Raw genomic sequence first — 27461 nt, forward strand, 5'->3', positions numbered from 1 at the left:
GCCTCTGCCTCAAACGCTGAGCTTACAGTCACTCACCCCTGCGTCCAGTTTATGTGCTGCTGAGGGTGGGCTCCGGGGACTCATGCGCCTAGGGAGAGTGACATCACCAGCCCCTACTTTTGTTTTGTAAAATATGCTTACCTAGTTCTGTCACATGCCAGGCACCATTCTACAGGTTCAAGGCTTAAGCCATTCAGTCCTCAAGGAGGCTTGTTAAGGTCTCTTGCCCACTCCATTTTGCATCTGCTGGGGAAACTGAGGACTGAGGGGGGTCAGGAAACTTGCCCGGGAATTGTACGAAGTCGTGAACGGCAGAGCTGAGACTGCAGATGTGGCCTGGTTTCAGGATCAGTGTCTTCAGTCTTGTGTCCAGGTGGCCCAAACCAGAGCTTCAAATAGGGATCATCCCACTGTGTCCCAGCTCTCAGATTCTGGCTAACTTACCTTGCATCTGCTGTGCCAACATGTGGGGTGGCACAGTGACATTCCATTCTTACAATCTGCAGGTCCTTGAGTGAAGAAGGGATGCCTGGGAAAAGGAGACACTCCTCAGAGCCTGACTCCCTAGCGTAACAACCACGGTGATTTGGGCAGACTAGGTTTGCATACGTGGACCAGGAACTGCTCCCGGCAGTCTTGTGTCTCGTCACCGTCTTTACGAAGCTAGAACAGTTTGACTGTGCCAACACACCCAGGGCAAGAAGCTGGTAAGGTGCCTCCTGCCACACCTGGCTCCTGCTCAGCCTAGGGCTGGTCTCTCTCTCTCACCTTTGCTCACAGCCTTGCTGTCTACTTGAGGCTCCTTATCTCTGTCTGCCAGTCCCATCCGTGTCTGTGTGCGTGCTGAGCCTATGCTCTTTCCAAAGCGGGTGGAGGCCCTGTGACAGCAATTTTACTTCATCAGCACTGTTGAGGTGTATAAAACAAACATTGGCACAGTTGCCTGCCCTTCCGCAAGTGTTTCAAGGATGCACATCTTTACTCCAGGATCCATAAAAAGACCAGGAAACTATGTTACCAATTCAGAAGCTGCTAGAATCCTGGGTTCTGTTTAGCTATCCTCTTACCCTCCCTTGAAGTTCTAGCACCAAAACGAATTAATATACTAGTGGTGTGTTAGTTAGTTTGATGTTGCTGTAGTAAAATACCAGACACTGGATTCTTTTAAAAAAAAAGATATATTTATTTGTTTATGTATATGAGTACAGTGTAGCTGCCTTCAGACACACCACAAGAGGGAATTGTATGCATTACAGATGGTTGCTGGGAGTTGAACTCAGGACCTCTGGAAGAGCAGTCAGTGCTCTTAACCACTGAGCCATCTCTCCAGCCCCTGGATACATTTATAAAGGAAAAAGTTGTAATTTTTGCCTGGTTGTTTTGAGACCAAGTTTCACTATGAAGTATTTAACAGACATTCATCATGATACTTATAATTTCTTGCCTCAACCTCCAGAGAGCCGAGATTTTGGGCATGCAATGTCTGGCTTAGAAAGAGGTTGGAGGCCAGAAGCTGGAGATGATGTGAACTTCCATTGTTTCAGGCTTTGGAGTGGGCCCAGTGGTGTATGGCGTCATAAGGAAGCGTTTGTAGGAAGTAGACATCGGAGCTCTAGACAAGGTGGAGGGGCCAGGCTCGCTTGTATCACAGCCCCTCAGGGAGAACTAACCTGGGAATCCTCCGAGAACTCCCTTAGTCCCTTCTGCAGACAGTGCCTCAGTCGCCTCCCACTGGGGTCTATCTCTCTCTTTTTTTAAAGATATATTTATTTATCTTATGTATATGAGTACACACTGTCACTGTCTTCAGACACACCGGAAGGAGACATCGGATCTCATTACAGATGGTTGTGAGCTGTCATGTGGTTTCTGGAAATTGAACTCAGGACCTCTGGAAGAGCAGTGTTCTTAACGGCTGAGCCATCTCTCCAACCCCTAGGCTCTACCTCTTAAAGACCCGCCACCTCTATATCAACATACCTAGGAACAAACTTCCAAAATGTGAGCTCTTGAGGGAGAAACTGCAACCCAGCCACCACAGGGAGCTTGAGAGTTTAGGTTCTACCCGCAATTTTCCGTTGGCCACAAATATGTGTATATAAATACCAGGAGGCTCTCGCTCTGTAAGCCCCAAGCTTGGGAGCTGGAGGATCAGGAATTCAACGTCACCGTCACCCTTGACTTCTGTCTTAGTTAGGGTTTACTACAGTGACCAGACACCATGACCAAGGCAACTCTTATAAGGACAACATTTTGCTGGGGCTGGCTTACAGGTTCAGACGTTCAGTTCATTATTATCAAGGTGGGAACATGACAGCATCCAGGCAGGCATGGTGCAGGAGGAGTTGAGAGTTCTACATCTTCATCTGTAGGCTGCTAGTGGAATACTCACTTCCAGGCAGCTAGGATGAGGGTCTTATAGCTCACATTCACAGTGACACACCTACTCCAACAGAGCCATACCTTCTGATAGTGCCACTCCCTGGGCTGAGCATAGACAAACCATCACAGCTTCATAGTGAGTTCAAGGTCAGCCTGGACTACAGAAAACCCTGTGTCACACACACAAACCAACAAGAAAAAAGACACAAAAGCTCACACAATAGTTAAAAACAGCTCTTATAAAATACAACTTCAGCATGAATCCCTGGGTCCTACTTCCTGGGTCCAATTCCCTTCGGTGCACAAGATAAGTCGTCTGTGCCTCTATTTGCTAATATCTTTAGTCAAGTCCTTAGTGACAAGGGATAAGGTGTGAGGCTGCTCAGTCCCCTCATGCATTCATATGACCATTCCTGGACACATAGTGACCGTTCTCTAACACATGTGAGATGGCCAGACCAAGCAGCTGAGGGGGCTTGGGATCCTCCGTCTGAAGGAATTTCAGAGATGAGCCACAGAAATGGCTGGATGGGTGCAAGGTTGAGTGGCAGTGCAGGGGTTCAATGGTGCCAGTGAGAGGTGACTGATGTGTCAGAGGCATGAAACAATATCTGATATCCAGAGCAGAGTCTCTGTCAGGACAGACAGCCAGTGAGCAGAGGAGGTTCTACACAGAGGCCAGCATGGGTGTGGCTGGCTGAACCATACACACAGCCCAGGACTAGGAGAGAGTGGGCCCAGGCAGTAACTGACCATGATGCTAAAAGTCAGGCTGCCTGCAAACTTCAAAGGAAAAGGCTTGGAAAGCCTACTGTGCTGTGTAGCATTCAAACTGCTGTAGGAAAGGAACCCACATGTGGCCAGCTGTGAGCCTTAGTGAGATCAGATGGGAATGGCCTGGCTGGGCCTTCTTCCTAGGGCTAGGCCACAGCCTGGAGAATGCATCTTTATGTACTGGGGTCTCTTTGGAAGCTGAATCTGCCCCTCTCCACCCCACCCCCACTCTGGAAATGTAATCCAGACCTCCCGGAGCTGGGAGAGTTGAAAGTTCTTCCAGACTCTTCTCTGTGTTGACATTATTGGTCTTGGTTTCACAGGACCAGCATGGTAGAGTAGGCTGGCCTGGGGGGCATTTTATATTCCTGGGGCCAGTCTCTGTGTGTGTGTGTCTGTCTGTCTGTCTGTCTCTCTGTGTGTCTTTGTGTGTCTCTGTCTCTGTTTCTCTCTGTCTCTCTGTCTCTCCCTGTATCTCTCTGTGTCTCTCTCTGTCTCTCCCTTTCTGTCTCTCTCTCTGTGTCTTTCTCTCTCTCTCTCTCTCTCTCTCTCTCTCTCTCTCTCTCTCTCTCTCTGTCTCTCTCTCTCTCTCTCCATCTCAACCTCTGATCCTTCCAGGTCCTGGTTCCCAGTGAGCTGGTGAGGAGAGGACTATTGCTAGGTTCTTGTGTACTTTTTACCAGCAGAGATCAATGGTTTCCAGGAGGCCAGAGAAAGAGCTTGCTATGAAAACACAAGAACCCGAGTTAGGATCCCAAAATACAAATAAAAGCCAGACACAGTAGTGCCTGAATATGCAAATCCCAGAACTCCTTTGGGAATATGGGAGGTGGTACAGACAGGAGAACGACTGGAAGCTCACAGGCCAGTGAGCCTGGCGAACACCACCAGAGATTATAGAGATCGTGTCTTAAACAAGAACCAACACCCGAAGCTGTCCTCTGACTTCTGCATGAGTACGGTAGCATGCATGTCCCTGTACTCATACGTATAAACATAGAAACACAAACATACACACAAATAGAGAGACAGGCAGACAGACTGACATACACACACACACACAGATGGAGACAGGCACATGCAGACACACACACAGAGACAGAGAGATGGAGACAGGCAGACAGGCAGATAGACAGACAGACAGATACACAGACACACAGATGAAATAGGTAGGTTGTAGGTTACCTACTACATTATTGATCTGTCAGACAGATCAATAATGAGAATAGATATATAACTCACAGAGAGAATTGTTAAGGCCTAAACCCAGTTACAATATAGCACTTAGTATAAAATGGCGGCTGGATAGCTATCATCAAATAGGATACCCACTTCCAACATTTCTGATGGCTGCCTGCCCCGAGCCCTAGCAGCCTTGGCCTCTTCCCCTTAGCATTCTTTCCCCTCACCCTTCACCATGCACCTCCCTGGATCCTTCCCCATGCTGGTCCCAGTCTTCTGGAGTTTCCATAGTGGCTCCCTGGAAAAGCTTGTCAAGATAGAAGCCTAAGTGAGCATCTAGCTGCAAGAGAGCCGAGGAGGGGAAGCGGTGGGGTTCCTAGATGACCAGCAAATAGAAAAGCCTGTCGGGGGTGCATTCCACCTTTTCCGGGTGCTTGTATACAACGCTGTGAGCATCCATCTTAATTAAGGTTTCCATTGCTGTGGTAAACCGACCCGAAACAATTTGAAGAGGAAAAGGTTTAATTTGTCTTACAAACCTCCGGTCACAACTCATCACCGAGGGCAGGAAACTAAAGTAGGAACGTAAAGGCAGGAACTTAAGTAGAAGCCATGGAGGAACACTGCTCACTGGCTTGCTCCCGTGACTTGTTCAGCCTGCTTTCTTATACAACCCAACACCACGTGGCCAAGGTTGGCACCGCCCACAGTGGGCTGGACCTCCCATGTCAGTCATCCACCACGGAAAACGCCTCACGGGTTTGCCTATGGGGGCATCTTCCCAGATGACCCTAACTTGTGCCAAGTTGCTGTAAAACCTAGCCAGAGGGGAATCCAAGTTTCTCCCCAAGTCACCTCTGCGTGAATGAGCTGCTGACTGCTGACTTAGTGTCCTGCTGTCTTTCTCTACAGATCCCTTAACTAATTTTCTCTGTGCTGGTCCATCTTAGGCTGTAAAGTCCTAGAGGTTAAGAACGAGATCTGTGAGGGGAGACGAGCAATCCAGAGAGGATGTACCTCAACCTCTTCAAGAACGATGACACTCAAGGGAAAGTCCCACAAGCACTTGGGATCACGGAAGGGATTTCTATACTGAATGAGAAACACACCAGCTATGTGAGTGGAGTCTAGAACTACAGTCTCCAGCAGGCCAGGTCTGGGACTGGGGGGTAGGTGGGTGTTTAGAATAGATCATCCAAAGAGGAACACATGAGTGCTCCTCACTTGAATAGAGAACCTGCCAAACTAGGTTCATCTTGCTGCGTCTGCTAGTGTGGCCTATTTTCTAGCTACAAATAGCAAGCATTACCTGTTTTAAACATCTGGCATGACCTGCCTGCTTAGTCACCTTCTGTTAGGCTTCAAACAGCTGTGGGGCCCCTCCTCCTCCCCCTCCTCCTCCTCTCTACCTCCTATCCATCTGTGATCCATCCCTCCCCCTTTTCCTTCCTGGAAGGATCCAGCCACACCAGATCCACAAGTCCTGGTGTCTTTAAAAGGATCGGCCTGAGGGATACGGCTCATCTGGGCACTGTGACGTTCATCTTGATTGTGGTGGGAAGTCCAACGGCCGTTCTGCTGCAGGTGGCATCATGAAGGCCCGCGTTCCTTTTATAGTGGCTATGCTCTGTGGTCTAGCCTGGGCTGGTAAGTCATTCTCTGGTGGGCACGGGCATAGGCTGGGTTGCCTAAAGAACAGAGGGCTGGGGCATAACAGGGGATGAATGATGTCCTAACCCGGTGGACCATTTGACCTGCCCTTGCTTGAGGTTACAGGATCAGGCTCTGAAGTTGGTTAATGATGTGAAGGGTTTGCAGAGTCTTGGAGGATCAGCTCCAACATCACTAGAAAATCCAGACTCCATACTTGCATAAGGTTTTGTTTTCTTGGGGCTACTACATGGTTTGGAAGGGAAGGAGGTTGCTGAGTTGGAGTTACCTGGATGCCCTTGGTCACTCGCTCTGCAGCTGCCTGGTGATAGGTGGGCGTTAGGAGATGGGTGGGCTCAGGAGGAAACCAAAGCCCCTGACTCAGAGGTGAGCCCTGTCCTACTTGGGAACGAACGAACGAATGACTGGTTAGTGTGATGGGGTGGGGGTGGGGTTGCCCCAGGTTAGGGGAGCTGAAAGGTAGAGAAGGGATGGGCCTTGCATTTGCAGGTAGTGATGGAAGGAGGTGGGGACTGGAAGAGGAAAGGGACACTTTCCTGTTCTGTAACTGTGCAAAAGCTGCTACTGCTGTGTTAATGAGCCACTAGTGGGTGGTAGGGAGGAGAGCCAAGGGAGGGGGCTGAGCTCCAGGAGAGTCAGAGTTCCTGCCATTCCAGCCTCCCAGGGTGTTCCTGCCTCGGACTGTGACAGGATCTGATAAGTCAAAGCAGGAGGAGCAGTCGAGGGCTCAGCCCGTTGGGACTTGTTGGGTCTGTAGCATAAATATTTCTAGGAGGAGCTGAATTTTGCTTATCTTCCCCATCAGGGGACGCACAGAGAAACCCCAGGGGATTCCTAAATAGGGAAGGCATGGAGGGGAAAAGTCATTCCCGTGGCTCCCAACACTACAGGCATCTCTTTGAGAACTCAGCTCTGCCTAGGGCTGGAATGGAAGAGGAGGAAGGGAAAGAAGAGGAAGCCTATGTAGGCTCGGGACCTTACCTCAGGTCTGCCCACTGAGGGAATAGAGGAGAGCGTGCGGGACTAACTAGTGTAGGAAGATGGTCAAGGAGCTTGGGATAGGACTGCGTGGGAGACATCTGGTCCTTGGAGGAGGTCCCCGAGGGCATGGCTGTAGTGGTTTCAGAGGTTCAGGCAGCCCTGGGCTACTAGGGCTGAAAGTGATGGTTAGCCTCTGCTGTTACATGGATGGGAGGTGAGGGGAGGGTGGATGGAGGGACACCAGTGGGCAGGAGTGAGCGTCCAGCATCTTCAGAGTTGGATACTGAAGTATGGGCCACACCAGGGGTCATGGCCAGGCACAGGCCATGGTCTACAAGCCAGATGCCTTCCAAGACCTTGGCTGGTTCAAGCAAGCAGAGGCAGGAAGCTGCTGGTCTCGGAGGTGAAGGTTTTTGGTTCACTGGGTTTCCATGGAAATAACATCTGGGTTTCCCTAGGAGACCATCATGTGGGGATGCCTCGGTTGCCAAAGATCCTGAGGGGTGATGTATAGGGATCTTCTGTCTATCCAGGCTTGGCACCAACCTTTATTGATGGCCAGTGGGGAAAGAGCTGTGGAGGTTGTGGCATGTGATGGTTTGAGAGGAGGCAAGGAAGTGTAGCTCTTCACGGGGGAGGGAATCGGGGTTCTGAACGGGGAGTGGAAGGGGGACCCGGGGCTGAGAGGACACACAAAATGAAGGAAGGCAGAAGAGAGGGAGAGATGAGGCAGAGGGGTGAGGGACAAAGGCTGCTGGAGCAGTGATGTCAGCCCTAGCTTGGTGAGTGAGGTTTATACAAAGGCTTTGTGACAAAGGGAGGCACTGGGTGGGAACCCAGAGTCACAGTGAGGAGTCATCTAATGTCCCCACTACAGCACACTGAGATTCCCTGTGAGGAAAAAAAAAATCCCTTCTACCCCAGCCTGCCACCCCTATGACACAGAGCTACCTTGAAGCAAAACAAATTCACAGAGGAACGTGAGACCTGCTGGCATCGGGTTCTTACTGGGGACAAAGCTCAGAGGCAGAAATGAGAAACACACACAGCATGGGCCACTGGGAGAGCTCTCCTGGGCTCCACAGCCAGCTATTCAGTCGTCCCCTACTCCTGCCAGCCCTAGAACTCACGGGGCAAATTCCACCCTTGGACTCTGCCTCGGTGGCCCATTAAGAGCAAGGCCCCTTGCTTGCTAGCATTCTTTCCCTCGGGACTCTGGGTGTTCTGCCAGGCTAGTAGGGCAAGCAGCTGACCCAGCCTTCCTGTACTGAACGTTTTTTCTTAAGACCTTAGCATTTAGGTGCCAAGTGAGATGACTTAAGATTCATGAAGGGTTCCCTGTGTGCTTGGATGCAAAAGTGGCCTTGGGCTTGGCCTCCTTTGGGGACAATCCACTGGAGCTATGCCCTGTCTTCTTGGGTGTGTTGGAGGCCCTGCACTCAATATGCAATGGCCTCGGGACCTGCTTTAACCTGGACCTGACACCTCTCAGATGTGAAGAATAGACCCATAATGATGATGATGTCAGTAAACAAACCATCCAACGCACAGGTGCTAACCACCAGCTCATGGCACGGTCCAGCTGAACCGGGGGAGGGAGTCAGACAAAGTAGTTTGTGTGCAGGTTCCCTGACCAGGATGATTGCCGCAGCCGGTCTGGACATCTGCCATCTTTGATATGAACGTGGAATGCTGCTGTTGTTTATTTACATAACAAAGACCGAAATGGTTCTGTTCTGTGTCACACGCCACAGGAAGCGCCTTGCCAATGATAACTCACTTAATTCTTATACATAGTCTATGAGATAGACTCTAATTTTTTTTTCCTATTTTTACAGATTAAGAAAACAGAGACACAGAAAGTTAAATAACTTGCCCAGGCTCGCACAGCCAGAAGGCACGATAACCAGGATTCCAATTCGGAGTCCAGCCTCACCCCGCTGTGCACCCCTCCTTAGGCACGATATAACCCCAACTCCACGTCTCACTTGAGGCAAAAATGATTCTCTCTCCCTTTCTAGTCTGGGTACATGCTCAGCTGTAAATGTCAAGTTTCATCTTGCTCCTGTCCTTGCCCAAATAGCAATACAAAAGGGTTACTTTATCAATCAATTTAGTGCAAGCCCCTCCTTGATGTAGTTCTAAGTTCACGGACAACTCCAGCCCTGTGGTCTAAGTTAGGTTTTTAAATCCTCATTGAACCAATCCAGGTGCTCATGGTCTCTCTCTCTCTCTCTCTCTCTCTCTCTCTCTCTCTCTCTCTCCCTCCCTCTTTCTTTTCTTTTTTTCCCCCTTCTTTTGAGATAAAATCTGATGCAGCTCAGGCTGACTTTGAACTTCTGTTCTCAAGGCTGGTCTTGAACACCTGACCCTCCTGCTTCTGGCTCACAAGTCCTGGCGTTATAAACAAGTGCCTGGCCTCTGACTCTGATCCTGACCTTCTGCACAGTCCTCAGGCTAATCCCCCAGCTCAGTGTTCTTGAGCCCGAGACCTCAGGAGCCACCACAAAAACATCCTCAGTCAAGAGTGGAGAGACCCCTGCTCCACCTTCCGCTCCCCATTTGCTGTCATAGTGGGCAGAGTGGGACCTGGTTTCTCTCTTAGAGTGGTTGTGTGCTTGTCTTGTTCTTTGCAGAAGTTCTGGTCATTGCCAGGTGTGGTGGCACACACCTTTAATCCAAGCTGAGGCAGGGGGGAATCTCTGAGTTCGAGGCCAGCCTGGTCTACAGAGTGAGTTCCAGGGCAGCTGGGGCTACACAGAGAAACCCTGTCTCGAAAATCAAAACAAAACTGAGAAAACAAAACATATGCCCCTTGTGACCAGAAGCTTGCCTCTGTAAGCGGTTTGTCTGGGGCATGGGATGTGGTCTGCGGTTGCATAACAGAATCCTGTCCCAAAGCCCAGTTCTCACCCACATCGGCCTCGCTCCCCACCCTAGCACAGAATGCATTCCAGAGGCTGGAAGGAGCAAAGATGTGACAGGGGAGTAGGGTGGAAAGAAGGGTGAAGGAGGGGAGGAGATGGGAGAGCAGGGAGGGGTGGCCTAGGGGAGTGGCAGAAGACTTGGAGACAGCGGCAGTGACTCCCCTTCTGGCCGCTGACCTCTTCCTTCAGCCTGGTGGGAGTTGAAAATCTGAGACATTTTCACCCCCAAATGAAGTTTTCTTTTGGTAATCTGGAAACCCTGGCTACATCCGCTGTGTCTGGGAAGTGGCGGTAGACTCTGGTCAGGCCACGGCTGTGGAGTTTTTGACAGTCTTCTTACTGCTTACACACTGCCTCTTTGCTTGTTTCTGTCATGGGGTCCTGATGTCAAGTCAACAAGCACCTGAGTCTGAGCCCCTGGTTGATGCTCTGAGACCGGGATCACGCCGGGCAGGTTGAAAGTGGAGAAGGTCTATACTGAATTGGGAGGCTGTAAGCAAGCTTGTCCTACAGGCAGCAACGACCTCCCCTATCTGTCCCTGAGCTCTCCTGCAGGGGTGATTTAGGAAAAGTGTGGGGTCCCTGAAGCGCTGAACTGGTGGCCTTGACTGTCACAGGAAACCTGGAGTCGTGCGCATCTCGCTGTCATGAGAAATTTAACCGGGATGCTGTCTGCCAGTGTGATCGTCGGTGTCCCCAGCATGATGACTGCTGTGATGACTATGAACATCTGTGCACTGGTGAGACATCTGTGGGATGAATGGTCGGAGACACAGCAGGCCAGGCTGTGTGCACGTCTGGACTGGTGTCCATATGTCCAGAGCAAGGCTGGAGACTGGGGAGAGGGTTCTAGGACCCAGGAGGAGAGCATGGAGACCAGAGACTACAAGGTTACGAGGGTCAGCGATTTGGTGATTGCTAGACTCAGGCCTTCTAAGAAGTTCCTAAAGAAAAGTAGGACAGATGCTATTGACTTGGGAACCATCGGGATTAACAATATCTTGAAAGCTTAAGTACTCCCCCCCCTGCCCCCAAATCGGAGAACAAACAAAGTGACACTTTGGTATATGTGACATTACTCACTATTGGTCACACTGGAAAGCACACGCATAAGTGGTAGGCAGCACTCACAATCTTCATGAACCAGGGAACATAGCAGGGCCTCTGTGATGTCATTACAAAGACCATGCTTCTCCAGGGAACGCACTGAACAGCCATGGCTTTCAGCTTCCTTTCCCAGGCCCGATGGAGTAGCACACTGCTTTAAATTCCTGCCCTCTGGAAGGCAGAGGCAGGGGGATCTCCATGAGTTGGAAGCCAACATGATAGATACAGTGAGTTCCAGGATAGCTGGGGGCGACATCGTGAGAATCTGTCTCAAAATAACAACAATAACAACTAACAAACAACAAAACAAAACAAAGCAAAGCAAGACACGCCCTTCCCCCAAGAGGCCGTTTATTTCCCTAGCAGCACAAATCTAAATGCATTTCTCCCTCCTCAGTAGTGGAGATTGAACAACGGGCTCAGACCTGTGAGGAAGGTACTCTTCTACTGAGCTGTATTCTCAGCTCGTTGTCTACTTTCTGTTTTGAGACAGGATATGGCTAAGTTTCCAAGGTCAGCCTTGAACTCACTATGTAGCCCAAGCTGGCCTTGAACTATGATCTTCCTCTGTAGCCTGCCAAGGATGCTAGAGTTACAGGCTTTTTACACCCAGGCCCAGCTAAGGGCATACTTGTTGACAAAATGTTTTTTAAATATTTTTTTCATTTGTGTGAGCATGTGTGAGTGAGTGTGAGAGAGTGAGTAAGTGTGTGTGTGTGTGTGTGTGTGTGTGTGTGTGTGTGTGTAGCTAAGAAGGCCAGAAGGTGTTAGCTCCCTGGAACTGGAGTTATGGGCAGCTAGCTGCAAGCCACCCAACGTGTGTGCTGGGAATCTAACTTCCTCCGGTTACGCCACTGCTCTTAACTGTTAAGCCATCTCTCCAGACCTTGAAAAATCAGTTGAACAGACTCCTTGTTTCCATGCTTGCAGTGCTGCAGACTCCCATGTGGAAGGATCATCTGCTGTTGTGACATGAAGCCTTTCTGGGTTTGCTGTCATACCATGCGGCCCATACCAGCTAGGAAAGCATAGTCACGGGTGATGGAAAGCCCAGTCATAGGTGACAGGTCTGTGTGGTTATACAGGTTGTGCCAGGTCACCTAGCTGAGCTGGCAAGCTAGAGCAAAATGCAGTGCGCATCCTTCTCACAAGATGTGAGCTCTGGAGAAGACCTTTGTTTGCTAAGAGTCCCCTACCCCCGTGCTCCTTTCGTTGCTGTTTTTTGTTTTGGGGGTGAGCACAAGGTTTCTCTGTGTAGCCCTGGCTAACTTGGAACTCACTCTGTAGGCCAGACTGGCTTCATAGTTGAAGATCTGTTTGCCTCTGCCTCCGGATTGCTAGGACTAAAGGCGTGCATCACTACTGCCTGGTGGAATGCCTTCTCTTAATTTGCTCAAAGGTGTCTTCTGTTGACCCAGCCATGTGCTCCTCCTAAGTTTGCTTCCACTCATATGAAATAGCCTTCAATTTACATAAAATGCACCTACATATCTACTTGCACAGGTCCTAATGAGCAGGCTCAGGCCCAGAGCTCACTGACAGAATCAGAACCCAGCTTTTCCTGCTGTGCCCAGCTCTGGCTCACTGGGTGAATCACTCAGCAGGTATGGAAAGGGCTGTTCACTCTGAGCCATCATGCTGGCTGACAGAGGCAAAGCCAACCTGAAAGCCATTTCAGCCCCCCGCCTTCTGATCTGCAACTCAAAGCTTTTTAATCTTTTTCTATACAAAATATCTTGGACTGGTTGAAAGTCTAGCTCAGCTCACAAAAGTCTATTCAGCATAGAATGTAGCTAGGATGCTTGTAGATTTCCAACACTTGCAACACAGCCTGGCACTAACTCAGCAATGGGTTGATCTCATCTGAGCGGATAGCCTGACTTGTGGTCCTGATGGTGATGGTGCAGGGCTAGCCAGCAATCTCACCAACAGATTCAGAGCCACCGGAGTGCTGTCCTTTCTTTGTGGGTCTGGGCAGCTGTGCTCCACCATGTGATGAGAGGGGGAGTTTAGACCCTTGGAAATAGCCTTTCCTCTTCTCCATTCTTACTAGATCCCCCTCTGCCCAGAGTCAAGGCTTTAGTCACTCAGCCTTTCTGGGAAGGGAATGGGCAGTGAGACAAACATGCTGTTCTGCCAGGTGAAGCCAGGAAGAACGGGAAGATGGCATCTCGTATCTGTTAATGCCTGAGAACGTTCTCCTGAGTCCGGCCAGCAGTTTGGGGGGTGGGGGTGCTGCCCCTCAGCTGCATGGTATCCTTTTCTTCTACCTGGATAGAAATCTTGGGTACATAATGAGCATTTTTAACTACTGTCCTTGACAGCTTCTGCGTGCCTCACTCAGACAGCAGCGAGTGAGGCAGCAGATGGGAGGGACAGCAGGAGGGACTTTCTAGGATTCAGCTCTTGGGCAGGCCTCCCGTACGAGGACTTTTGTTCTATAAGTGTTACAGCTCTTGTGTGGGTCTAGGGTACTGGTCCTCGGGGCTCTGTAAGTGTTACAGCTTTTGTGGGGGCCTGGAGTGCCAGGATCCCACAGCTGTTATATGGCTCTTAACTGAAGTTGACCCTGCAATTGGTTCTGGCCTCTATCAAGGAGTCTATCGCTGAAGAAGCAACTACTGTCTCTCTTTTTGTTCAGTCGCCTGCTTCTGCCACTTGCAAAGGTGGAACGAATCCCTGGAATGTGACAGAACTTAAGTAGGAGATCTGAGAGAGCAAATCAATGTCCCCCAAAGCCACCTCTAGCTGGTAGCTCTGTAGTTTTGGGGTTCACTGTTACATCTACAAAGGGTAAAGAAAGGTGATGAGGAGTCAGTGAAGAAAATGAATGTGGCAAAGTGACAAAGATGCTACAGAGTGGGAGGGTGTCTTAGTTAGGGTTTTACTGCTGTGAACAAATACTGTGACCATGGCAAGTCTTACAAAGGACAACATTTAATTGGGGCTGGCTTACAGGCACAGAGGTTCAGTCAGTTATCATCAAGGTGGGAACATGGCAGTGTCCAGGCAGGCATGGCGCAGGAGGGGCTGGAGTTCTACCACTTGTTCTGAAGGTAGCTAGGAGAAGACTGTCTCCCATGTGGTTAGGAGGAGGGTCTCCAAGCCCACCCCCCACAGTGACTCACTTCCTCCAACAAGACCACACCCACTCCAACAAGGCCACACCTCCTAATAGTGCCACTCCCTGGGCCAAGCGTATTCAAACCACCACAGAGGGGTTCCAAGGATCAAGCATACCACCTTGTTGCGTTATTGGCGACCTTTTATGAAACTTAGGGTGAGAACAAGATTGGAACTGAGGTCAAGTTTTATTGAGACATAATTCTGCATATGTGGCAGGCCTAACCAGTAAGAAATATTCACTTACCCTCTGCATGGTTCTTTGACCCAACAGGAGCCGTAATCATGTGTTAATGGTCCAATGAACGGAGTGGCCACATAATCCACTCATAATCCATAATGGGCCTTGACCTTACTTTTTCCCAGGAGCTAAAGCCTGTATTAAAAGCAGCACACATTTCCCATGATTCCCTTCTGCACACACTCCCTTCCCTGCTCTAGCCTGCCTAACCTCTGTCCTCTTGCTGCTGTGATGGCTATCTTAATTTTTCTGGCCCAGTTGCTGCCTTTTAATTTGGGTTCAGATCAGCCCATCGAGAGGGAGAGAGGATGCTCGGAGAGGCATTTTTCTAGGTTTAATGTCCCAGTGCCAGGACTGGCAGCACAGGTGGGCGTCTCCTGCCCAGCTCCTGAAGCCTGATGCTGTAGTTGTAGAAGAAGGAGTGTTAGCACCAGCCACAGCATGCAGATAAAGCTTGGTGCAACTTACTCCAGTTGTGGCATCGGCCTTCTGAGATAGTTACGATCATTCCTCCCTCCATCAGACCAAGCTTCTTCAACTGTTTCCACTTGGGACTCCTTTATGCCTGAGAGACTTGTACGTGACTCTGGACACATAGCTCTATAAAACAGGTATATCAAACATTCACTGTAATAGCCGAGTATGGTGGTACACACCTGTACCCTGTAGCACTTGGGAAGTGGAAGCAGAAGTTCTAGAGGTTCAAGAACATCTTTAGCTACAGAGTGAGTTTAAAGTCAGCCTGGTCTACCTGAGGGCTTGTCTCACGAAATATTTAATAAACCCAGGCCTAAGCCAGAAGAATGAGTCTGGATCTGTCCAGGGGAGACACTGGGATAACCCAAGCAGTCATGGGGAGGGGAGGGGTGGGAGGAGATCAAAGGGCCACGTAATTCATAACACTCTGCAGGCCTGAACTAGAACAGACTTGTTGGGCCTGCGGGCTGTGGCGACACGCACAGGGTATGCTGTATGTTCAGAGCCAAACCTGCAGTGAGGTCACATGACACATAATTGAATCCTGCCAGAAACACCTCAGATTCATTACATGTTTTATTTTGGGTTTAATTTTTTTTCCCCACCCATTGCCTGTCCAGAGACATTCTACTGGTGGCAAGTTCTCTGTGACCCCGTATTCAGTCATGGGAGCCTATATGAGGCTGTGTGTGACCCACAGCTAAACCTGGGTCAGGCCCGCGGGGCAAAGGCTCTGCCTCTGGTTGGCTTGGGTGTAAATTGTTACAGTCCTCAGAAGCTGGTGTTTGCACAGTGTGGTGCTAACCGTTTGAAATGGTTGTGCCAGGGACTGTGGTTTTCAGGATCCGGAGTAAGCAGCTGCCATCATCTGGTGGCTTCCTCCACACGCTGTAGCTGGCACGCAGCTAGTATGGCTAGCTGTTTTGAGAAGAGTTCTTTAACCCCAGGCATCTTAAGGCTGCCAGTTAGGGAGTCAAACTGTCCCATCCCACGCTGATTTGCGGGCAAACGTCATAAGGACCAACTAGAAGAAAGCATCCCACTATTAGCAGTGATTTTGGACAGATTTTAAACTGTGCTTCAACCATACTTAACACCTGCCCAGCCCCCCAGGGAGAGGTGGGTCCCCAGTCACCCTCTTAATAGGGACAGGATGTTTTCAACTGAAAGTCTCCCCTCATTTGGAGAATGCTAAACTGCTCTATTCATATGGGGCAACTCAAGTTGGTTTTCAATCCAGAAGGGGCTTCCCTGTCTCTTCCTTTTTATTTTACATATTTTTCTTTTTATATCTTTTGGGTGCAGTGGGCACCAAATGCCAGAATGGTAGGAAATTTGTCACCTGGGGAAATTATTTTTGTTTTGTTTTGTTTAAGTTTTCTGTCATCTGACCTTGGAAAGCCTTCCATTTTTTCAGTCCTCAGCCTCCTGTGTCAGATTGGGGGGCTGGGGTGGGATGTGCGAATACCCTTTCAACACACGTGCTTGCCTCCAGGGTAGGAAGACCAGCAATGGGGGGAAAGCTGGAGGGAAATCCCAGCATGGATGGTGACTTTATTTTCCTATGTCATAGCTGAAGAAGGAGCCCCAGAGCCAAAGGCATTCCTGGATCCAGAGGACGAGATCCCAACCAGCCGTAAGCCTGAAGCCCAGATGGGGACACCCAGGGGTGACAAGGGGAGAGGGTGCCTCACTAGGGGCAAGGACCCAGGCCTAAGCCAGAAGAATCAATCTGGACCTATCCAGGGGAGACACTGGCGTGATCCAAGCAGCCAAGGGGATGGGAGGGGTGGCCAGGAAAGCATCTGAGGCCTGAGGAGGGAAATGAAGGAGATTTTATTTTTAGAGTGGGGAGATTATAAAAACAACAGGCCAGAGTAGAGTCCAGCATCAGAAAGCGAAGGATTTCCTGACTGCAGAGTGTGCAAGAAGCTAAGCTTGTTTGTTGTTGTTGGTGGTGGTTTTTTCCAGGAGACCTTTAGTAAGGAGCCTAGCTAAGGGTGTGGGTAGAAGGGCTGGTCTTTAGGCTTCTAGCAGGTTGCCAGGGACCCAACCCCCTCTCTGTCCTCTTAGACCTCTACTCTGCACCGAGCTCCTGCCAGGGCCGCTGCCGGGAAGCCTACGACAAGCACCACCCTTGCCACTGTAATGACCGCTGCCCAGAGTTTGGAAACTGCTGTGAGGATTTTGACAGCCTGTGTGGTGGTGATCATGGTCAGTCTGCTCCGTCAGCCTAGCCCCAGACACGCGGGAACAGTCTAGAGTTCTCTCAGTGTAGTCCTTGGACCGGCAGCAGCAGCTGAGAATCCTTAGGAGAGGATACTCCAGACCTGCTGCTCAGAAACTCTGGACTAGGCTAGCCAATTGGATAAGCCCTCCAGGCGATTGTGATGCCTGCCTCGGTCTGGGAGCCTTGGTGCAGAAGGGTGATATGGACATTCTGGGCACATCATGGCCGGGACACGTGCTGGCCTCAGGGGTCTTTTACCGTCCCGCCCTCTAACTACAGAATACTGGGCAGTGTTAACTTATCACTAGAGCAAGCTTCCAGAAGGGGACAAGAGGGGGACAAGGGGGACTCTACTGATCTTCAGACAGTTGGTGCTCTGCCTCTCTCTAGTTCTCATGCCACCTCCCAATTCCTCTCAGAGGGTTTCTCCCACAGCAGCGATGCCGTCACTAAGGAGGAGCTTGAGAGCATCTCCGAGACCATCTACAGGGTAGATACCAACAAAGCCCAGAAGGAAGACATTGTGCTCAACAGTCAGAACCGGATCTCCCCATCAGAGACAGGGAACCAAGTGGATCAATGCCCAGAGCCGTGAGTGCCCCTCACCCTGTCTCTCCTCCACCCTCACTTCCTTTGACTCCTTGGCTCTTTGCTCCTCAAGTCAGGCAAATGCACAGGGAGATGATGTCCCTCTGACCTGGACAACTGGTGTCCAGAAACAAAGAAGTCACCTTGAGTGTAGGTGGCTGTATAGCCAGGTTCCTGTGGCTGGCCTTCCAAGAGGTGAGATGGAAGGAAACAGACCTCAGAGTTGGCTGTCAAAAGTAACTCAGTCCGGGGACGGTGATGCACTCCTGTAATCCCTGCACTTGGGTAACCAAGGCAAATGGATCTCTATGAATTCCAGACCAGCCTGGTCTACGAAGTAAATTCCAGGACAACCAGGCTACATAGAAAAACCCTAACTCAAAACCCCAAACCAAACTAAATCACAAAAACAACACCCAACTCCCCAAAAACACCTCAAGTCGCCCCTAGCTCCTGAAGCCATCTCTATGTCCTGCCCCTGGTCTTTCTGGAAGATTGGAGGAGAGTTTCAAGTGCACATTCAGGTCTCTCAATGGGTCTCCATCCACTTGCCCAGGCTCTTCACTTACGTCAACGAGAAGCTGTTCTCCAAGCCTACCTATGCAGCCTTTATCAACTTACTCAACAATTACCAGCGGGCCACAGGCCACGGGGAGCATTTCAGTGCCCAGCAGCTGGAGGAACAGGGTGTCTTCCTCAGGGAGGTCATGAAGACAGCTGTCATGAAGGAGCTCTATAGCTTTCTCCATCACCAAAGTGAGTGTGCCTTCTCTGCTGCTCAGAGCTGTGGGATAAGGCGTCTCCAGGAGAACCAGACACCGCTGAGGTCTCTGTGGGAGTGGGGGTGGGGTGGGGTGGGTCAGGGTGTGAGAGCAAGCAATGGAGACTAGTAACATCCAGAAACGGCCACAGACAAGCCACTGAGATCAGGGCCCTAGCAGGAGCAGAATGGCCTTCTGGCTTGCCTATAATATATATCCCATCTTTTGACTGGATGTCACGTATCTTGTGAGTTGTCTACCTTCTGAAGGGGCTGAGGGTCCCCATCCCCAACTCTTCTCCTACTCTGGGCATTTTAAAGTCACCTCACCAATCCCAGAGTCACATTAGAAGCCATGTTTTTGGGTTCCCTCCACCTCCTTCTGGGCAGTAACAGGGAACCAGCCAAGGCTCAGAGAGCCTGTCTCTTGGTAAGAGGTCTGGCTGGACCACCTCAGATACAGATTCATGCAAATCAGACCAAAAAAGGTTTTGGCTTTGGGACTTCTTGGCTCTGGGTTCTGTTTGTTAGTGTGCCCCAGATTCCTTTCCTGAACTCTGGCAAGCTGGATTCTGTCTCAGACGCGGATCAGTATGGGTCTCCGTGGCTGGCCCTGGGGACTGCATCCAGGCAAACCTGTCTGCAACCTTAGACAACAACAGTTACTAACTGTTGTTAGAGGTGAAATGTGGGATTCTCTAAGACACACGCAATCCTGGGATGCCCCCTGGTGCCTGCTCTGCAGTAAATGCACAAGAGACAGGCATGCCGGTGTTTCTCAACCTTTGGAACGCTGCTACCCTTAAATACGTTCCTTATGTTGTGTCAACCCCCAACCATAAAATTATTTTCCTTGCTACTCCATAACAGTAATTTTACTACTGTTATGAATCATAATGTAAACATGTTTTTAGAGATGATGGTTTGCCAAAGAGGTAAGGCTGAGAACCACTGGGCTAAGTAAGCCCTTGGTTCTTAGTAAGAGAACTGGAAGTCTAGTCAGGCCGAAAGTCCTAAGAGAGCAAGGGACCGGAAGCCGTTTTTCCAACACTTAGCTCAGGCTTCGCAGCACTCATCCCCTCTCCCTCACCCTGGATCTGCTATTCTGTTATGTTTACGAAGGCTCCAATGGCTCAAGCCAGCATATCTTTAGAGTTTGAGATATTTGAATATGGCTGAAAATAACTCAGGTCAGACAGACTTGGTTTGAGTTCTGTTACCGCCTGTGTGATTGTGGTGTTATAGTGTCAAGGAGCACCCCAAATTCCACGTTATTAGAAACGTAATCTCATGCTCGCTTCGGCAGGACATATACTAAAATTGGAATGATACAGAGATTAGCATGGCCCCTGCGCAAATATGACACGCAAATTTGTGAAGCGTTCCATATTTAAAAAAACAAAACAAAACAAACAAAAACAACAACAAAAACAAACAAAAAAAAGAAACGTAATCTCAGCCAGGTGGAGGTGGTGGTGGCAGCAGCGGTGCACGCCTTTAATTCCAGCACTCGGGAGGCAGAGGCAGGCGGATCTCTGTGAGCTCTGAGCCATCCTCGTCTACAATGCGAGTTCCAGGACAGCTAGGGCTCCACAGAGAAACCTTGTCTTGGACTCCCTCCCACCCACCCACCAAACAAACAAACAAATCCCATAATCTCTAGTGCCGTGTGTATTAACGGTGACTAGAGGTGAGAACTTAGGGAGCTGACTCAGCTTCCGATTCATGGATTATCATTTATTATAGACTCCACCCCTCTTTAGTGTACCTGCTTCTCCTGGCCCTTCTCAGATGCCAGCACTCGATATTTGATTTCCTAAACTCCAGAATGTGAGTTAACCCAACGGCTACTCAATATAAATCATGTGGTGGCAGGGATGTGGCTTGGCAGTACATGGCAGACCTGCACAGTTTGGATGTCACCTCTCCCAGTCTTAGCTGTGACAGGAGGTCTTTGAGGACTGATGCTTGCGGAGCATCAAAGAGGAAGCCCAGCAAGTACTAATAAGGATAGCTATTCGGTCTGTGAAGCCGGTCTGTTATCATGTCTACTCAGGCTTGTTTCCCATCAGCGTTCTAAGTCCTTGAAAGGAGAGAATATTCCTGGTATCTGTTTTGGATCCTCCACATAATTCTGGAAGTCCCTGATTTAAAACTTCAGCTCTGACCTTCCTCCTTGGGGCCCAGTGGCCTTCTCAACAACTCTACTCAGCTATTTACATATCACGGTGTAAAGAGAAAGAACTCACTGTTCCCACCTCTTCCCCAGACCTGCTCCTCCCTTGGTCTTCTCATCTCAGAAACATTGCCATAATCCATCAGCTCTCATGCCTGAAGCCTAGGAGTTAGGGTGTGTGTGTATGTGTATGTCTGTGAGTATGTGCCTGTGTGTATGTGTATGTGTGTCTATGTTAATATGTGTGTGTATGTATATGTATATCTGTGTGTATGTATATCTGTGTGTTTATTGTGTGTATATCTATGTATATATCTATGTGTATGTGTATATGCATATGTTTGTTATGTATGTATGTGTATATGTATGTCTATGTGTCTATAGTTGCTCCCTCCCCCCAAAAAACCCTTCATGTCTATTGCCTTGTCCATTCATGTCACATCCACTGTCTTAGTTAGATTTCTGTTGCTGTGATAAACACCATCGCCAAAGACAACTTGGGAAGGAAAGCATTTATTTCATCTGACATGTCCAGCCCAACGCTGAGCAAAGCCAAGGCAGGAAACTGGAGGCAGGAGTTTGCTAAAAACAAAACAAAACAAAACAAAACAACAACAACAACAAAACACACACAACCCCCAAAAAACAACCATGGAGGGCCACTGTGTCCTGGCTTGCTCCATATGCTCTTTTAGAGACCCCCAGGATCACCTGCCCAGGGACAGCACTGCCCACAGTGGGCAATCATCAATTAAGAAAACGCCTTCAGGCCAGTCTGACAGGCACTATCTAGATTGAGGTTCCCTCTTCTCAGATGACTCTAGCTTGTGTCAAGTTGATAAAAAACCAACCAGGCCACTGTCTACCACAAAGAACCTGCCATGATGTAAGAGTTCCATCTTCGAAGCCATATTCTGTGGGGTCAAGTGCAGTGGCTAACAGTGTGTGTCCTCTTGCATGAGTTTTGTGACTTTTGTCTACCTCAGTTTCTGCATCTCCAAGTTCAGGCTGGCAAGTATCATTAGTTATGTGAAGATTCAGGGTTGCTACAGATTCACTTGATGCACTGGTGTGCATACAGCTAGTGTGAATGTGGCTAGTGTGAATACAGCTAGTGTGAATGCGGCTGGTGTGAATGTGGCCAGTGTGAATGCAGCCCGTGTGAATACAGCTAGTGTAAATGCAGCTAGAGTGAATGCAGCTAGTGTGAATACAGCTAGTGTGAATGTGGCTAGTGTGAATACAGCTAGTGTGAATGCAGCTAGTGTGAATATAGCTAGTGTGAATACAGCTAGTGTGAATGCGGCTAGTGTGAATGTGACTAGTGTGAATATAACTAGTGTGAATATGACTAGTGTGAATTCAGCTAGTGTGAATGCGGCTAGTGTGAATATAGCTAGTGTGAATACAGCTAGTGTGAATGTGGCTAGTGTGAATGTGACTAGTGTGAATATGACTAGTGTGAATACAGCTAGTGTGAATGCAGCTAGTGTGAATATAGCTAGTGTGAATGCAGCTTCTGCTCCATAGAGCTGTGCTGTTGGTGTATTGTTGCTAGAGTAATATCTCTGGAGTAGATCTGGCCTTACTGCTGTGGCTTGAAGGATCTGGGTGCTGCTTCCTTCTCTGACTTGACTTTCTCCCCTCCTGCTCACTGTCTTCTGGAAATGTCTCCTCAGATCTCTGAGTAGAGAAATCCTTATCCTGCAGGTATCTGGTGACTAACAGCCCCACTTCCTGGCCCAGCTCCAACTCCTTTGCCTTGGGAGGTAGGGGTAGGCAGAGCTCTGTGAGTTCAAGGCCTGTCTGTTTTACATATCTCATTCCAGAACACACAGGGCTTCTTAATGAGACCCCCATCTAAAACAACAACAAAAAACCAAACCCCGAAACACACAGGTTTGACTCCCATCTCCTCCTCACGTTGTCATAGGGTAGACTTTGTACTAATCTGAGACATTAGTTATTATTTTTGTTTATTATTCATGCCTTCCCATGAAAAGCAAGCTGTAGAGACAGACCCCGTGTGTGCGCCCGTGTGCGCGTGTGCGCGCGCTCAGGTGCACACGTGCATACTCCTCAGCCCATTGACCATGTATAATGAGTGTCTGGCCATACCCGCTGAACCCCTGCCTCTCTTGATGCTCTGGAACAGGTATCCTTCCTCGCTTCCCAGGACCTGACCCACCTCCTTCCTGAAGAGTTCTCTGTTTTTCTTTCCACAGACCGTTACAGCTCAGAACAAGAATTCGTGGACGATTTGAAGAACATGTGGTTTGGGCTGTACTCGAGAGGCAATGATGAAGGGGACTCGAGTGGCTTTGAACATGTCTTCTCTGGTAGGCTTCTCTGCTTGGCGGGGAAGAGTGGGAGGGACAAAGATGTCTGCTTCGGGTCTGCACAGCCCTGAGCATTGGTTAACAGGCCACCAACCCACCGAGCAGGGAGGGACTCCCAGGCCAACTGTGAAGGCATCTGAGAAGTCATGCTGAGGAATGCCAATCGCTTTAGAATATCTAAGAGGGCAACACCAGCCTTGAGTTTCCAGGGTTCTGTCTAGTGTGAGCAAGTGTTTACTGGCTCATCTGCCTCTGAGCATTCTCTGGTTCTATCGTTTGCTTAGGGACTTCCTACAGAGACAATTGTGTCCCTTCATCCCTGAAAGTTCCTACAGAGCCTGGCTTGATCCTTCACAAACAGTCAGAGGAATATGCCAGGGAGGTGGATTGTCTAGGAGAAAGGAGTCTCCTGAGGTCATGAGCCAAAATAGAAAGGATAAGCATATGAGGGTGTCAGGCATGGTACCAAGTAAGCTGGTGAATATTCTAGAAGTCAGAGCCTGGACATTGAAGACAGGCTTGGTGTGGAGCAGTAGAAAGGGGATTGTGGAGGGGAGGATGGAAAGGGAGCCCACACCACCCACCCACCTTGGACTCTTCATTACAGGCGAGGTGAAGAAAGGCAAGGTCACTGGCTTTCATAACTGGATCCGCTTCTACCTGCAGGAGAAGGAGGGTCTGCTCGACTACTACAGTCACAACTACGACGGGCCTGTGAGTACCTGGGCTGGAGGAGTCTGGGTGGCGCCTGGGCTTCCTGCTCTTCCCCTGCCTTCCAAGCAGTCAGACCTGCTTCTCACTCTGGCCCTCACAACCTCCCAACAGGGGATAGGGACATCACGTCCTCATCTGGTAGAGAGCAGATTTCTACCCCAATACCAACAGTAAAGTCTCCAAACCTGCTGGAGACAGGAGGCAGAGGGCTCCAGCTCCTAGGGGAAGGTCAAGGTCAAGGGTCAAGGCTTTAAAGTAGAGAACAAAGACCTACACTCCCCCCCACTCCCATCCCCCTCCCACCCCCCACTCCCCCCGGCCTGGATGTCCTTGAAGGAAGACCGGAGTGTTCAGCCTGGCTAACTGAGCTAATCTGCATGTTTCATTTGAAACTTTTGCTGTCCTACACCAGAAGACGATTTGGGGGCAATGAACTGACCTCCTGCATGTGGAGGGCCATAGGGAACAGGTGTCCCTGTATTCTGGCTTGAGCCCGTGGATGTTACAGTGACCTTGCAGCTCGTAGTTTCAGACAGTGGGTCTGAGCGGGACTCAGACACTCTGTACAGTAGACTGTCCCTTCCGTCTTTTTAAGGAAGCCAATGTCTCCTCATAGACCTGCATACATACTAGCTGAGTGTTGGAGCCTGCCTGGTTCTGTCACGTAACCTTGGCTGTCCTTTCCTCTGCAGTGGGACTCCTACCCCGATGTCCTGGCCATGCAGTTCAATTGGGATGGCTACTACAAAGAAGTGGGTTCCGTCTTCATTGGCAGCAGCCCTGAGTTTGAGTTTGCCCTTTACTCTCTGTGCTTCATCACCAGGCCAGGCAAAAAGTGAGTGCTGGGTGACCAAGGGACTGTAGCAGGAGGGGTGTCTCTGACGGTTGCCATCCAGGATAGCATCAGGAGAATGTGAGTCTGCCCGGGCACTCGGAAACCACTGTTCTCCCCGTCAGTGGTTAAGTAGTTAGATTAGCCTGGTAGTGGCCAGTCTTCATCGAGCAGTGGAACCGTCTCCTGCCTTTTTCCCTCCTTAAGTGGAGCATTCGAGAAGCCAGCAGTGTGATTGCCCTGCCTCCCTGAGCCTCCCTGGGCCTCCCTGGTTGGCACATGAGGCTGTTTGGGAGAACCAGAGAGTCCCAAAGAAAACAGTTGATAATAACTGGTCTCTGTCATTTGAGAACTTGTTTTGGGTCCTAATACTTTTTGTTTTTTTTTTTTTGGGGGGGGGGCTCTGCTTCACCATGGACCCAGGGTTACAGATCTCTTGCCTCACAGCCTCTCAAGTGCTGGATGTGTGCCGCAGTGCCTTGCTCTAGTCCTATTACTCTTGAAGCAGAAAGCAAACACCTAATTTCCGAAGCATTCGGCTCGAGGCATGCAGAGTATTGCTCTGGGAGGGACAAGGGCATTGTCCCAGAGGCAGAGAGACACCAAGGTCTGGGCTTGGAAAGCTTGCTGAAAACAGGGAGTTGGAGCAGGGACTTTGGAATGCAGGTCACTCTGTCTGGGAGGCTGGGGCCCTTCTGCTGGGATGAGTAGATCTTCCCCGTCTGGAAGTAGTGAAGTTGTGGGCTCCACTAATTCAGTTCATGATCTTTCCCTACAGGTGCCATCTGAGCCTGGGTGGCTATCCTTTGTCCATCCAGACCTACACCTGGGATAAGACCACCTACGGAAATGGCAAGAAGTACATTGCCACAGCCTACGTGGTGTCTTCTTCCCAATAGAGCCTGCAGCCAGCTGGGGTCTGTGGGCAGAGGGCCAAGCAGGGTCCTGGTGCTATTTGCTCGTTACTGGGGAGGGGAGGGAGGAGTCTGGGAGGAATCCCAGAGCTCAGTTTTGTAAAAGGAATCTCGAATCTAGAAATGCCCACTTGTGAGAGAAAAAAAAAAAAAAAGAAAAAGAAAAAGAAAAAGATATAATTAGAAAAATGCAGAGAATCAGCCAAACCTTTGTCTCTCTGTATTTTGGCAACATGAACTGCGAAACAGAGCTCTCTCTGCCTAGAGAAAGGAGCGGCCCTCAAGATCTCTTTGCTGTGTAGTGGAGCCATGAGCAAGTCCTTGGCCCCACACTTCCCTCTAATGTGAAGGGGAGGGGTCTGCCCCTTTCCCTCCTTGGGGCTGGGGGTTGGGGGGAGGCTGAAGGTATTATGACTGCGAAGGTGTCTTCAGTTGTTTTTAGGGAGAACAGGTAGTAGAAATTCAGGATTACCAGTGGCCACCAGTGCACACACTCTGCAGCTGTGACTCAGCCTTGTGTAGGGTCCCAAAGAAGCAAGCCTTAGAACCAAGCAGGTGAATCTTAGAGAGTCAGCCAAGGACAGTGCAGAGTCACGGGTTGGGAGGTATGTGGGCTAGGGTATGTGGTTTCCTCAGTCCTAAACGTCTGTGTGGCCAACTCAGCATCTGCTTCCAGAAGTTTCCCACTTGGAGATGTTCAGTGCAGTTACAGACATGCATTTGATTCCATAGTTTTGTTTCATTTCAAAAGAATTCCCCTCACAGGAGGATGGCTGAGCATCAAAGGAGGACAACCATCTATAACTTGGTGTCATTGACAACTATATTAATGTTTATCCAGCTGCCATAGTTTGAAACATTCTGGGCTGGGAGAAGAGGGACCCCGGGGTTTCTAATTTCAACCCCAAATGACATGTTTATTTGCGCCTGATGCTCAGGAGCCAGATGCGGACCCCGCAGAGCCAGGCTTGTACCACAGCTCAGAGGCGTCAAGTTTCCAATTAAAGCCACTGGAGAAAACCTGAAATGTGTCTCATCCTTGTATTTATTGATCTTGATTGCCAGTCTCTGACCTCCTCCCCGGAGCAGGACTGGGATGCTTTGCAGTCTGGCTCGTGAATGTGCTATCTCGATGCAGCAGCTGAGGCTCAGCAAGTCTCTATCCTGGGGAGTAAGAAAAGAATTCTTCAGGTACACCTGTCACATGAGTTAAGACATGTGAGGGAGGGACGGAGGCTCAGGTACACCTGTCACACGACTTAAGACATGTGAGGGAGGGACGGAGGCTGGTGGCTTCAGCCCCAGTAATCTGTCCCCTGACCACATACGTGAGGCGCAGAAGGATGCTCAGAGCCAGCTTCTGTGGCTGCAGGGTTGATGGAGTGGAAGGAAGGCAGGGGCTGGACAGACAGATCAGACTGTTTAGGCCAAAGTGTGAGGAAGACGTCAGGCAGGACTAACTCCTTCGAGGCACAGAGCCAAAGATGGATGTAGCAGGGCCTTGTGCTGCCCTCCCTAGGAGTTGTCTCTGGTCCGGTGGGCAAGAGAAGGGTTAGGGGGACTTGATAGTCAAAGTATAGAAACTGAAGTTAGGTCGCCATGTGTCTAACCAGGGTCTGCCCACATGGATAGACTTCTTATTCAGATCAGTGTCTTTAACAGTAACACAAGGAAGCTACTAATTACCAGTGTGAAATTAGCAATGGGAAAACAACACGCCATTCTTTTCAGCTTTTTGTTATTCTTGGTTTATTTTATTTTAGTTTGGAGATGGGGGTAGCTGCAGCCCTGGCTATCCTGAAACTGACTAGGTAGACCAGGCTGGCCTTGAACTCACGGAGATCTGCTTGCCTCTGTTTCCCCCAGTGCTGGGATGAAAGTTGTTGGATACCACATTTTGAAAATTTTATTTTACATGTAAATATTTTTTTCTGCATGTACGCCCTTTCAGTGCCTGTGGAGGCCAGTGGAGGTGTTTGATCCTTTGGAACAGGAGGCCGTTGTGGGCTCCACCCCAACGTGGGTCCTGGGAACTTTACTCAG

The 27461-nt window shown here is 49.7% G+C and overlaps 1 protein-coding gene and 1 non-coding gene across 2 annotated transcripts; both read left to right on the plus strand.

The window, feature by feature from the left end:
• The first annotated feature begins 5881 nt into the window (after window positions 1–5881).
• Endou (endonuclease, poly(U) specific) lies at window positions 5882–26428 on the plus strand. Its single transcript, XM_021183671.2, has 10 exons — window positions 5882–5985; window positions 10535–10657; window positions 16439–16501; window positions 16939–17079; window positions 17515–17686; window positions 18240–18439; window positions 22845–22958; window positions 23566–23672; window positions 24365–24507; window positions 25283–26428. Exons 1-10 carry the CDS (start codon window positions 5931–5933, stop codon window positions 25401–25403), a joined length of 1239 nt encoding a protein of 412 aa, XP_021039330.1. The 5' UTR covers window positions 5882–5930; the 3' UTR covers window positions 25404–26428.
• On the plus strand, window positions 19736–19837 carry LOC115029531 (U6 spliceosomal RNA). Its single transcript, XR_003835092.1, has one exon. It is a non-coding gene; the product is annotated as a U6 spliceosomal RNA (small nuclear RNA).
• Window positions 26429–27461: the final 1033 nt, after the last annotated feature.

The sequence above is a fragment of the Mus caroli genome, unplaced genomic scaffold, assembly GCF_978045245.1.
Source record: "Mus caroli unplaced genomic scaffold, Mus_caroli_1 scaffold_16, whole genome shotgun sequence".
In the NCBI taxonomy this organism is placed as follows: Eukaryota; Metazoa; Chordata; class Mammalia; order Rodentia; family Muridae; genus Mus; species Mus caroli.